Source organism: Athene noctua, chromosome 8, assembly GCF_965140245.1.
Source record: "Athene noctua chromosome 8, bAthNoc1.hap1.1, whole genome shotgun sequence".
In the NCBI taxonomy this organism is placed as follows: domain Eukaryota; kingdom Metazoa; phylum Chordata; class Aves; order Strigiformes; family Strigidae; genus Athene; species Athene noctua.
The window spans coordinates 7,000,882-7,014,671 of NC_134044.1; the positions used below are offsets into that span (position 1 = coordinate 7,000,882).

Genomic DNA, 13,790 nt, shown 5'->3' on the forward strand with positions numbered 1-13,790 from the left:
AGAGGAACATCCGTTGTTAAACTGACTCACTGACTTACATATATACAGTGCCCATTTCATTTCCAAGCTTACAATCAATCACTGAAAGAAAAAGTTCAGTTTAGAAAACTACTTTCCCCTGAGTCCCAGCAATACTCACAAGAGCCATTGTTACATATTTTTAGTGTGCACAACTTCATCGTTGTGAACCACCATGAGTTAAGAACAGCAACATGAACATCCATGGAACAGATCACATGAAAGTAATCTTACTTCAGGAAATCTAAACATATACAGACTACACGTGTGTACACATACCTATATGTAACCATGTATGTATATACACAAATATACAATCAAAATTCTTATTGATTACATTTACAGCAGATTTTTTTATCTCTCTGTAATTAAAGATTGCAGCTTTATGTTCTACAAAAAGGAAATACTGTGTCTGATGTCAGAGAACTGATTGAAATTGGTTGGTTCATAACCTTCCTGAAACTATACAACAGATGGTCCTTTATTAATTCATTTGGAGATTAATTCTATGTTCAACTGAATTTATAATGACGTTCCTTTGCTGACTTAAAGATATCTTATGGAAATATGATTACGTCCAGAGTATTACCTGCTTGTGCTTCAATACCAGCAACAGTAAATATTCTAAAATCTGACTGACTTGGATTTGTTTTTAAACCAGGAGTTTAAATTCACATTTGCATAACTTTGGATATTGTTCTTTGATTTGCTATCATCTGATATTTTCATATCATCCATATAAATCATCCATATCCAGATGTTTTATATCTGATATCTTTTTGATATGACACCACACTTCCCTGACTTTTCTTTAATGATGTAAAAAGGATAAGTGATCAAGTAAAATTTGATAGCAACAAAGCATTGTATTGTTGGAACACACTGCTATTTTTCTTGCTTTTTGGCTAGTTCTAATTCTATGGTTTCCAGTCTTGTTAATGTAAGGGACTGGATCCTAGTTTTATTCTTTTCATTATGACACTCCCCTTTTAGTAATGAAACTGATGGTACAGCCAAAGAGCAAGACAAGAAGAAAAGCAATTTTAAATATCATGTATTTGGAAAACTGGGTGTTGGACAGCTGAATTAAGTCACTTGTGCTCTAGGTGAAAATAATCCATCCAGCTCACATTAGTGGAGTGCCACCCATCTGACAGTGTTTGGTTCCCCACTACAAACACTGCATTTATGAACCCTGTTGGTGGTTTCAGCAAAAATGGATGAATATTGGCTTGATCCAAAGCACAATGAAACAAAAAGAACAATGGCAGTGAATTAAGCAGCCTTAGAATCAGGACTAGGAAACAAATCCGTTCTCAATAATGACAATTCCGTAATAGTGTAGACAGACAATGCAGGGAAACATGCACAAGCTTGCAAGATTTCTTGTTCAAGGTTTCTGGGTTCTTGTTCTTGGGTAACTACAGCACTTTAAAGTTTTCAAGACTAAAACACATTCCAAATTCTAAATAATATTTAGATAGTGTCCACAGGCACCAATACCAAAGATTTCTCAATTTTTCCTGTTTTTCCTCAAGTTTACAATCAACATCTTTTTCCTCTAAAAGCCTACTGAAATTGACTAAAACTCACCTTATGTAAGTATGAAGAAAAAAAAACCAAAACAAACACAGACCTTTGATAGCTATATTGCTTCCAGAATCCACCTTCTCTTTTCCCTTCCCTTTTCTTTTAAAAACTTTAAGAGTCTACAGCATGTAGAGTTAGGAAGATATTACAACTAGTTAAATAATGGTTTAGACAAAGAAAAGGGAAACATCTGGTTTTGCAGACATCCATTTCCCGTCACCGTGTCTCAGGTAGTAAAATTGTAACTATGGTTCATTTAGCTATGTGGTAAAATGTAGTACTGCTAATATACAAGGAGGTCATAACAGCAATTTTGAAAGAAAAAAATGCACTGAGTATCTTGAAAAAAGTATCAGAATAGCAAGCTTCAATGGATAATTGAATTTCTTCCTAATCTACCTGACCAGCTATATAATTTATTGATTGCCAAACAAAATAAAGGAAATGAACGTTGTTCTACCTCACAGCAAATGTCTTGTAAGGTCTTAAAGTAGCTGTGCAATAAATTCCCATGTGTTAACAACTTGTGGTCTGTAAAACAGTCAGTAGCCCAGTCACGTACATTTTTACAGGAAGTGATACTACAGCTTTTTTTTCTGTTCAGCACCCTTAGAAAATAAAAGACAGATTGTATAGAAGCATGTAGTCCATACTTAAGACACAGGATATATTCTGAACTACAAAAACACCTTATGTTCCATTGAAAAATGTTTAATATTTCATCTACTTTTGTATGTCAGATGTTTGATAGTTAACTCTGAATAAACTGATTTCACACCAGTATCAGTAATTTATAGATATCATCTTAAAATCAAGTACCATATAAACATTTGTGCGATATCATCCACAATTATCAATAATGTTCTAATATACATCTCCAACTTCAGACAACAAAGCAATATGTTAGCAATAAAGCCAGATTTTAACCAATACTACCAATATACATAGGAATAACTAAAAATGCTTATACTTCTGCTGAATTGAAATCTGTATGACTCCGAGTTCACTAAACATTGAAAATCATTAAAATAATGAACAGAATGTCTTCTGATACTAAGTATAGCTACTTACTTTGGCATTTTCTTCTGTATTTAGTTTATTACCCTTTAACAGAATAATCTTGAAAGGGTTGGAAATATCCCATACACTCTGAGAAGGGAAACAAAGATACAAGTTCATTCTTAATCAATGGAACATCTTGAGATTTATTTTATAAGCTAAGCATTTTAAGGAAAAGTCATAAATGCAAACTAAAAAAAGATGCATTTGCCCTAAAGGGAAAAAAAAGTTAGAAAAGCACTCAGTTGAAACGGGGGTGGGGGGGAGAAAATGCACACAGCCTGGGGAACAAAGAGGAGGAAGTGGAGCTCCATGCCCAGTCAGAAAGTTATGATATCATAGGAGTAACTGACACGTGGTGGGACAACTCAGATGACTGGAAGATTCCAATGGATGGCTATAAACTGTTTCATAAAGACAGGCAGGGAAAAAGAGGTAGAAGAGTCACACTCTATGTTAAGGAGACCCTTGAATGTATAGAAGTCAACTATGGCAATTGCAAAAACCCTACTAAATGCCTCTGGGTCAAGATCAGAGGGATCATCTCCATGGGGGATCTTACAGTAGTCATCTGCTACCAACCTCCAAACCAAGATGATAAGGCAAACAAATCAGTAATTGGGTCATTAAGCAAGCTTCGAGTCAACAGAACCTAGTTCTTATGGGTGACTTCCACAACCCAGACATTTGTTGTTAGAGGACTGCTTCCTCATACCAACATTAGATGTGCCAAGCAGGAATGAGGCACTGCTGGACTTGCTATTCAAAAACCAAGATAACCTGCTTTGTAATATCTGGGTTACTGATAGCCTTGGCTGCAGTCATCACAATATTATGGAGTTTGGAATCCTGCTCAGCACATTGAAGGTTAGTACTAAGACAAAGGTTTTAGATTTAAGAGCAAACTTCAGCTCACTCAGAACTCAATTGGGAATGGTTCCGTGGGAAGCTTCCACAGAGGATAAAGGAGACAGTGAGTATTGGGATTTTTTCAAAAACACTCTCCTGGAAGCACAAGAACAGTCCATCCTCTTCCAAGATAAGGGAAATAGATTGAGCAAGAGACCCTTTCAGATTAACTGCAAGCTTCTGAGTCTGCTCAAAACAAAGACACTCGAGATGGAAAAGTGGATGAACACCCATTGAAAACTACAAGGGCATTTCCAGGACATGCAGAGATACAGTTAGAAAAGCAAAAGCTCAGCTCGAATTGAAATTGCCCAGAGATGTCAAAAACTACAAGACCTACACCGGAAAATAGCAGTAGCACAAATCCCAGGCATTGTGATTTATATTCCACAAGTCACTGTTCCTTTCAGGTGTTAGATATGCTCCGTATCAACTTACAGTTGTTGTTCTTGTTTTTTTTGGTGGCAGAGGAAGAGGAAGGTTGGATGATTTTCGGTTTATGGCAGCTTCTATAGCAATCATCTCCTGCTCACACATTTTCTTTATGGTGCAACACTCAACTAGAGTCAGCTGGGGAAGGGTCCTGTTCATCACACAGTTGCGTATATACTAAAAGCCCACAGAAAACAGTTGTTATCAGCTAGCAGACTGCTTCTACAGCAACTTTCAATCAAAGAAACAAACAATATATTACAAAGATACAAAGGAAATGGTGCACATGTATTTTACAATTGGAGAGGGCTGCAGACATGAAGAGGAAGTGTATTACTGTTCAGCATAGCTGACCATCCAACGGCACGGGAAGAAAGGTCAAATTTTGGCCAAGGCACCAGAGCGCTGTTACGGTAAGTTCCAAAGAGCTTTATGTACCTGAAACTGAATTAACGGGTGATCACCAAAAACATATTCAAGCTTGCCACTAACTTGCAGCACATAGTCAGCAGGATCAACTTCCTCATCTTCTTTTCCATGGATAGTCAAACGTTTTCGGATTGCCAGCTCATTCAGCTTGATGGGATTCATGTTAGGAGACACCTGAAAACTAAATACATCCTAGCAAAACACAAACAGGAATACTGAATATGAAACTTGTCACAGTCAGATGTACAAGGCTTAAATCGTAGCATACACAATAAAACAGGTAGAAATACTTCACTCTTAAAAACAGCCTATTTAACATTCAGAGGTAATGTCTACATCTTCGATGTAATCAGAGCCATAGTCACCCTAAGCTGCAAAGTGTTCAATTCCCAAACTTTCATAGTATCAGAAGTACTTTTAAGAACACAGAGCTTTACCTCACTGATTCAGCAGTGTTTTAAGGCTTCTAGATCAGGATATTGATCTAGAAGCTTGTATTTTAGAAAGTGAATGAGGGAGACAATAAATCATGCATATATTTTAAAGTATTTAGCAGTACTAGATGTGTTAATTTTTCTTCTTTCTGGCCACTAGCAAGTTATCCTCTTTCTAGCTACCATTGTACTCAGAGGGAAAAAAAGGCTTCAAGTAATAAAGCAGAAGAAACTGGTAATGTGAGTTATGTATAAAAAGACCATCTGGTTTGAAGGAGCGCAGAAAACAGGGCTATCAGCCAATACCTGTAGCATTCTGAATACAACATGGAAGACTCTGCATTTTCAAAGAAAATTTTTAATCAAACCTTTACAGGCTATCTACACATTTCCAAATTACCACTGGTTTTGGTGTGTTCTAAAAAGGTAAAGGTAAGAACATTCTTTTTTATATATGAAAGAAGTCTAAATTCATTTAAAGTTCCTAATATAAAAGGTCTCCTGTGAAATCTTTCATCTCCCTTAATCTACCACATCATGCTTAGCACACACTTATTTGCCAAGGTTGATTCAGTAAGTTCTGGGATTTTGTTCTGATATTTTTTTATTTACACACTCCCGAAGGTGTAAACATTCTAAAACATGTTACTTACAAACGTGAAGTGTTGTCTGGCTTATATTCTTTTGACTTGTGCTTTATTTACATAGAAGTCTGCTGGTAAGGAGCCAAGCTACCCTAATGGAAAAATCTGACTCCGTATAGTCAGGCAAAATTCATTCTGTATTTTCTCAGTTTCTGCATAGTTGACAACAGCTTTCCCCCTTCAGAAAGCTGCCAAACTGTGAAAGCTTTCCTCTCCTATCATAACTGGTAGTGGGTAGACAAGGAATGACACTTTTTCTTCCCAGGAAGCTGGCGCTCTACAACTGCTGCCTTACATGTAAGGAGCTACAATTTGGAAGTATGTCACAGAAATGGGGATCGGTCTCTTTCACTTGCTCCAGAGACAGTTGGGTAGCTTTACAGCTCATCCACACACTCTAGACAAAGACCATTGTAAAATTTTTTGCTCACAATCTTGCAGCGTTCCCACTGAAAGAACACAATGGTCCCCATACCTTCCTATTTAATTCTCCTGAGAATTCTAGTACTCAGTGCAAGTAGTGAAGTCTGGAACAGAGTTTACTGCTCTGAAAAGCAGCTCAAATTTGAACTGTTCATAGCTTTGAAGGTCAGAACTGGCAGCAGAAGCATTTGAAACATTTGAAATGTCAGCAGCCTAAGCTATTACAGTGGCAGGCAAATACATTCTGCCCCAGTATGAACTTTTCCACTGCTTTTGTGCTGTTATCATACGCATACATACACAATATTTCAATCAAAAGCTGGACAAACACCCAGATATTCTCAGTCCTAGACAACTACAAGTCATCTAATAAGACAAAGAGGACTGGAAAAAGGTTTAATCATAAAAACATTTATGCAACAAACATCAGCTAGTGTTACCAGCCACCAAATTTAGTATTCACCTCTGCATTTTGTGTTTCCAGAGTCAGGTATGATTTTACAATTTTGGACTTATTATCTTTTTAAGTTAAAAAGATATAGTATCAGAAATAATATGGTTTTGCAAATAAAATCAGCTGAATCATTAGAAAATCAGTATCTAGCACCTGGGTGAAAATTGACAAATGTAGCCTGATATATTTAAACACTTGTGAGATTTTAAGATTTACAGCGATGATTCCTCACTGTTATCCAAAAGAACATAGTACAAAAATGAATGGGAATGCTGGGCTCAAGTAGCATCACAGCAACTTCAACATCAAAAAAATGAAGCAAAATCATTTTAGGTGGAAACTAAAATTTATTTTAAAAATAAACTATGAATTTGTTAGCCAAAACAAAAAAGTTAACTCTAAGTCTCAGCTAGTGATTTAATCTATATGCATGTCTAGCGTAGAGAATAAAAATTCCTCTGTTTTAAAAATTTATTACTCAACCTAATGAGCAGATCAACGCCAAAGTTGTTCAACAATGAATCCCAGAGAAGGGTGGTGAATGTGGCACCTCCCAATTCACCAGCATCCCCTGAGCCTAAAATACAATGCTAGTGAAGCCCCACAGTAACAGTTGGCCAAGAAGTCCTGACAACTTTGAATTACATTCTGCTTTGAATTATGTTCTGTGAACGTGAAATACAGAATACACAAGTTGTACATTTTGACTTTAGAAGCAAAACTGTATTTGACTTTAGAAGTTCAGTTCACAACTGTAGGTTTGCGTTCTCTCTTGAAAGAGTCGAGGATCCTGGTGAAAGAATTTGCATTTCAAAGCAAACATCACAGTGTTAGTATTCTATTTCATTTACATCCTTGATCAATCACATGCTAATTCAGATCAGGATCAATACATGAAATGTGATGAACAATCATTCCTACCTGGCAGTTATCAAAATGAACAGCCACTACAAGATTTCCACTATAGAGCTTATCTTGGAAGCTCTCTGGGATAACAGGCTCCTGTTCTGGTGGGTAGGTGTGCTTTAACCAGTCCATCCAGGAGAGACCCACAAGCGACTGAATCTTTTCCTCACTGATTCTCCGCATTTTAGCTCGGAAGTCATTCACTTCAGGATCTTGTAAGGCATCGAATTCATGGAGACCTGAAAGAATTCAAGGAAGCAGAAGGATACATACCTGTACAAATACCACCCATCTATTTACCATCACAATCAAACCTTTATTCTCTTTAAGTTAAGGTTATGTAAGTGGTTTTCTTCAGACATTCCATCTAAAACAGGTGCTCAAAAGTGAGTTGGGTTCTACATTGTCCTGTACTTCAGTGGACTTCCAAAGTTACTTGCTCATTTCCCACGCAACCTGGCATGAGAGCTTAAACAGCAAGAACCAATACCTCTCTAGGTACTACTAAACGGAAAAGCCAACATCATCCTGAGTTCAAGATAGTTTGGAAAGTTTTAAGTCTCTCCTCACCAGAACAAATGCAAAGAAAGCACAGCGAATGTATCATAAAGACCACAGAGGGGAGGAAGTGTCTGCAAACCGTTTTTTTTAATCCCAAAGATTATACCATTTTTTCAATTTTGTTTAAAAGTCATAAAAGAAGGATAGTGGGACTGTAAACAAAATTTATTCTTGAATTTTCCTTGTGATTAAAATCTTCTACTCAAGTCAAAATGACAGGACTGAAATTTCAACCAATCCAAGATCAGTAAAGTTCCTTTTCTAAAATACGTAAAGAGAGAATACGCAGTGGAGAGCACACACAGCTACGATTCTTCAGCACTTCAGGAAGTATAGGGCCTGCAAGTGTTTCTTTCTTTCTTTTCTCCTTTGAAGGACATTGTCCAAATTACGCAAAGCACTGAACACCTTTTAGAGACAGAACACTAAGTTTAAGCTTTTTTTCCACTGCTAAGGTACAGAATGGGGGCTGCATAAGGAAGGACCTTACACAGCTATAATAAACAAAATACTCAATTAAAGAATGTGAATCTCAGAATCTGTCAGAGTAAGTCTGAACGGTTAAACTGGCTGTTTCCATTGTCAGTTTTAACAAATAGGCAGACAGTGTACTGCTAAAATCTAAACAAAACCTGCAGTCTTTATAAAAGAGTAACAATGGTCCATTGTTTTAAAACAAGAGGTATGACCTCACATAACCCTGTCAATCTTGATTGTATAACCAGAAGAGTAGCTTTAAAAGCTGAAAATTCTGAAATAACATCAAGAACAAGTTACTGTGACATCTTTAAAAATAGCTTTTCATTGTTTGCTGAAAATCAGTGCCACAACTGAGAGCAAAACCAAGAACGATACTGTTAAACAATGCAGAAACCATGTATAACAAACCCGTAATCATTTCTAGTTCCTTCTGTGTATCCATTTTGCTGTAGGCTACTTATGATAACACTTCTCAGGGATTATGCTTTCTTTCACTTAGTAATCATATTAAAGATTTTTCCCTCATCTACTAAGACAAAATTTGTTCTTGATTGATACAGCAATACAACACAGTGCCAAAATACAATACAGAAAGTAGCTTTCAACAACTTTCAAATGTTTCATCTTGAGTATTTAAATTCGTTTAAACTACATCAGTATTAGTTTGAGAAAAGGGAATTCTGTCAAGGAAATACGGGTTGGGGTTTTTTAAAAATTTTTATTTTTCCACTGTTACCTGCCTAATTAAGACCCTCCTATAAAACCAAGTTTATCCTAATTTAAAAAAAAAAAAAAAAAAAAAAAAAAAAAAGTAATTACCTTTGCCTATAAGGACACCGATTTTAGAATCCAATTTTTCTCCTGGATCACAATTCCTTGTCACTAGTTTAAGGACAGGAAGAAAGGGTCTAACATCACAAAGTCTCCGTGTTTCATCTTCTAATTCTTCATGTACAGCAGTCTGATTCACACATGAGAACATGTAGGAGTCAATCTCCATGAGGAGGTGAAAGAGGGGATAGGCATGTGCCTGCTTCCATAACAGCTGCAAAGAAAATAAAGAAATACATGAAGCAAAACAAGAAACCATGGACATATCTCGTGGCACTGACGGTAACATCAATTTTCATTTATGTTCCCCCCAAAAATAAGAGTAGATGTTTGCTAACTTGGTTTCTTTTTATCCCTATAAATCTTTTATATGTTTAGTTTGTCTTGTTTGTAGTCTCTATCTTGATATTATTTTGAAGCAGCAACTTGTGGGCATAAATACCCCAGCAGTAAAAAAACCACAGGGACAAGTACTATGAGGTGATGAGAGAAGGGCAGCACTAACACACATCCTGACACTTACCCTGGGACTGACCCACCACAGCCCTATTTGCAGTGAAGTTGCAGGACCGCAGCTGTCACTACAGAAACAAAGCACTTACTAGTTTTGGAGTCAGACGTTCCTGACACTGACCACCAAACTGTCACTCTCCTCCATCCATTCCTACAGCTTCCTATCAAAATCCTTCTCCCTCAAGACATGTCTATACTTTTTCCTGTAATTATTGTAATATATAGAAAACAAGTTCCCACTATGGAACTAATTCCTGAATAAAAAAAAAATCCTGTTTTCTGTCTTTAATTTTTTTTTAAACTACTGGCAGGCCACTAAGGCATGCAAGTCACCCACAGAACACTAACTAATGCTTTACTGAACTGAATACTTAAGTAGCAGATTACACCTTAAGTAACACCAATGTATCAAATACATAAAATATATAAAATCCTTAGCAGAAAACAGAACTTAGAATTAAATAGAGCTTTCCCAAACTAAATACTATTCAAATCTTTGTGAGATATTTTAAGTTTACATTTTATGGATTTGTTTCTGAAACTTATTTTGAAACAGGAACTGAATGATAATAACACAACGGCAAAAACCTCTTTTCAAACTGAAGCTGAACCAAACTCCTCTTGCTGAACTGAACATACCTGCATATATTTCATAGCTTTGAACAATGAATTCTGCCTTCCAGAAATGTATTCCAGTATATTTTGCTCAGTTGATTGAGAGTTGAATTCAGCAATTACCTTTGGTTTAGAGCAAAAATTCCAACAACAGTATCAAAAGATCAACTCTATTATTGCCTCTGTGGTTTTCTCCATTAGCTAATTATAATGATTAAAAAACTGTACCTTTTTTGTTTCCCCCAAATTGTCTGACTTCGACTTCCAGCTACTGCTACTTACATCCCTTAATGACTGCAAAATTTCAAAAGCCATGAAGTCCCTGAAACTGACTTCCAATGTCTACAGAAATTAAAAATTCTTCAGCCCTCAAGTAATAGGCTATTTTTTTTTCTTTTCTCTTATTTTAATCTTAACAGTTTCACGTACAAGATAAACTCCCTATATTTCCTCTCAAATGCTCTATTTATACATCCAAGGGTCCACAAATGAAGCCTTGTCATAGCAATGTGGTGGGACTAAAACTACTAATCCAGTATGTCACCAAAGTCTTCATCATTGTTTTGTTTGCAAATACAGTGATTTCCATGAAAGACCTCTGTAGTTACTCTCAACATTTCTTTTCTTTGAGAAACAGCTAATTATCAACAGTACCTGTTTACAGAACGCTGTTTCAGTGTGTCACGACCATCAGGAAAACCAGACAGCTTAGTTCAAGTCCCTTATTGTTGTCACTTACACATATTTTTCAAATTCTTTATCAGTTGAAATTACTATCAGCTATTCCATTATCTTACCTACCAACTAACCTGTAATTGCCCGGGTTACTCTTACTAAAACAATGACATTTTTCCAGTCAGATTTCAAGTATTTGAGTATAGCACAAGACTTATTTCTTGGATCGCTTCAATTTCTAGCAGCACTCTCACTTCTACTAAACTATTAAGTGGTCTACTGCCTGAAAAAACCTTCAGTGTCTAGAATCTTTCAAATTAAAAGTACAATAAATTATATGAAGCTACTACTGATACAAAAGAAATAATTTCTACAAACAAGTGAATACTGTCAGACTGAATAGAAATGAAAAACAATATCCTTATTTACCAGACAACGCAATGGAATGAGAAATCACAGTTGTTTATTTTGTCAGAAGTTTATTATGCTTAAGGAGCAGATTAGTTGGTGTTACAATTCACCCACTATCTAATTCCACAGTACCTTTTCTAAATGCCCTCACGTGGCCATTAAATGATGAAAGGTCAGTAAATTGTTAGTATCTGTGGTTATTTCCTTACATGCTCCCCGTCGATTTGAGTATTTCCTCGCTTAAGTGATGCCCTAACAAGGCACTCGTACACAACCTTTAAGAAGTAGCATACATTGTTTTTAAAGCATCTATCTTTGGTGTCAGTCAAAAAAAGCAGGAGCGCAATCTGTGACTTCTATATTAAAATCAAACTAGACACAGTGTCTCCTGTTTGCACACTAATCGGAGAAATATTAAAACAACATACAGTGTATTACCAATCTGTTAAAAAAAGGTTTAGATGTAGCAATAGAGTATTAATATAGAGCTATTAGAATAATCTCTGCTGAAGCGTAACCATCCGTAAGAAGTAATTTCTCCGAACCTTGCTATCTGCCCCAAAATATTGCAAACCCCCAGACACATATATATATCCTTACTAATTAACCTGCTATATGTGTGCCTTCAATACATTATTTTTTTATGCCTACTCAAATTCATTATTTGATTTGCCAAAAGGCACATAAATCAGAAACAGCACTCATTCCAAATATAAGTTAACTTTTAAATTAATTGACTATTTGGTATTACCTGTTTAATATGAGATATGGTGGCATCTCGAGGGACATCCAGGTTGATGTAGATTCCAGTGGGCAACAAGAAGTCCACAGATATCGAGCCATCAGCACCAATCTGTGAATCCACTGCCCAGATGTCAAGGCTGTCTGTCACGGCAGGAGGCATTATGGAATCTCAATAATATCATAACCACATGGCCTTGGGGAAAAAGAAAATTAAAATTCAGTATACTTAACCTTTTATAATTAGACACACATTTTAAAGCCTTTGGAAAGTTTACATAAGCCTGCTTGTACAGCTCAGCTTGCAAGTCTGGGGTCTCAAGTGCCAATACTGCAAACACATAAGCACAGTTTTACTTATTAATTCCATTTAGTATAACAGAAGCACTTGCCTGGTAAAGCACTATTGTTGAGATGTTTTATTTCATTAAGACAAAGTAATAAGAGACAAAACTAACTAATTAGAGGTTAGCTAAAGCAAAGGCAGAAATTGATTTTAGATTTTCTCTAAAACTACCTACATAAAATACAATCAAAGCAAACTTCTGGGATGAAGCATGGCAGTATTTAACACAAAGGCACATGATCTATTTTATAATTGTTTTTGAAAATTTCCTGTTAAGTTATGTACAGATGTGGCCAGAGTGACATATTCAACTTGAAAGTCTATATTAATAGTAGGAAAAGATTCTTCAAGTCTATTAGAAAGTGACATTTTCCTCTAAAGTTATTTATCTCAATTTACTTTCACCCTTGAAAGATCATCTCCAATGAATTCAACCCACTGTGTAAATGACATCCACTGTGGGGTAGGGGGAAACCTTTTGTTTGATCTACTTCAACTCACCTCACTGGCTTCCTGATTACTTGTCCTTCCCATTTCAAAACATTTTTATTTAGTCTTAATGCTATCACTTGTTTTTCCTGACTTTCCGAGTCTTATCTTTTGATAACCACTCTCTAAAGATGCATTTTCCCCTCAATCACTATTCACGGAAGTATTTACCATATTCTTCATCCAGACAATGCTCTTCAGCTGACAAATGGATGGGAAGTGTTGTTAACATGCTGTTGGTAAAGCACTTCTCCAATAAAGACAAGTTACCCCTATACCTTTCTAATTCCTGTTGGACATCACAAGATGCGGGAAATCACCATTTGTAAAAATATAAGCCAGAATGTGCAACTTCACTACTATTACAGCTTTCCACTAATTTTATCACTCCTTCCCTTCTCTTCTAGATCCCTTCCCTGCTAAAATCAGGCCTGTTCTGCTCAAGTGAAGGTACTTCACCTATTACAGCACCAGCAGAAAAAGCAGGGTATAACCAATACACTCGGTTGCTGTTCTTTATAGAGCAGGTTCAAACAAGTTCATCAGCAAATGAAAAAAAAATAGCACAACAGCTTTCTGAAATCCAGTCACTACTGCTGACTACATTGCTAAAAAGTCTGTTTGACACACAATATTTTCCCCTTTGTAGGCAAAATTTGTTCTTAAAAGGTAGTCCTTTCTACAGGTGCTAAACATACTAAGGTTATACCAAGATACAGTACAGGATTGCTTAAACTGGTCATACCATTGAATTATTGATAATTATCATGCTGTGCAATTTTTCCAAGTGTATATGTATTTATGAATACAGCTTTAAATCCCCAAACACT

At 36.1% G+C, this 13,790-nt stretch overlaps 1 protein-coding gene across 5 annotated transcripts in view; it reads right to left on the reverse strand.

Annotated features, from left to right (window-relative positions):
• Positions 1-13,790, reverse strand: part of PIK3CB (phosphatidylinositol-4,5-bisphosphate 3-kinase catalytic subunit beta) — a 102,354-nt gene that overhangs the window by 33,705 nt on the left and 54,859 nt on the right. For all 5 annotated transcript variants that reach the window (XM_074912273.1, XM_074912272.1, XM_074912276.1 and 2 more), the window contains 6 exons: positions 12,136-12,321; positions 9,159-9,384; positions 7,314-7,537; positions 4,447-4,629; positions 4,015-4,185; positions 2,680-2,757 (listed from right to left, as the gene is read on the reverse strand). In XM_074912273.1, coding sequence (XP_074768374.1) covers positions 2,680-2,757; positions 4,015-4,185; positions 4,447-4,629; positions 7,314-7,537; positions 9,159-9,384; positions 12,136-12,288 — 1,035 coding nt within the window. In that variant the 5' untranslated portion in view covers positions 12,289-12,321. The remainder of the gene's footprint in view (positions 1-2,679; positions 2,758-4,014; positions 4,186-4,446; positions 4,630-7,313; positions 7,538-9,158; positions 9,385-12,135; positions 12,322-13,790) is intronic.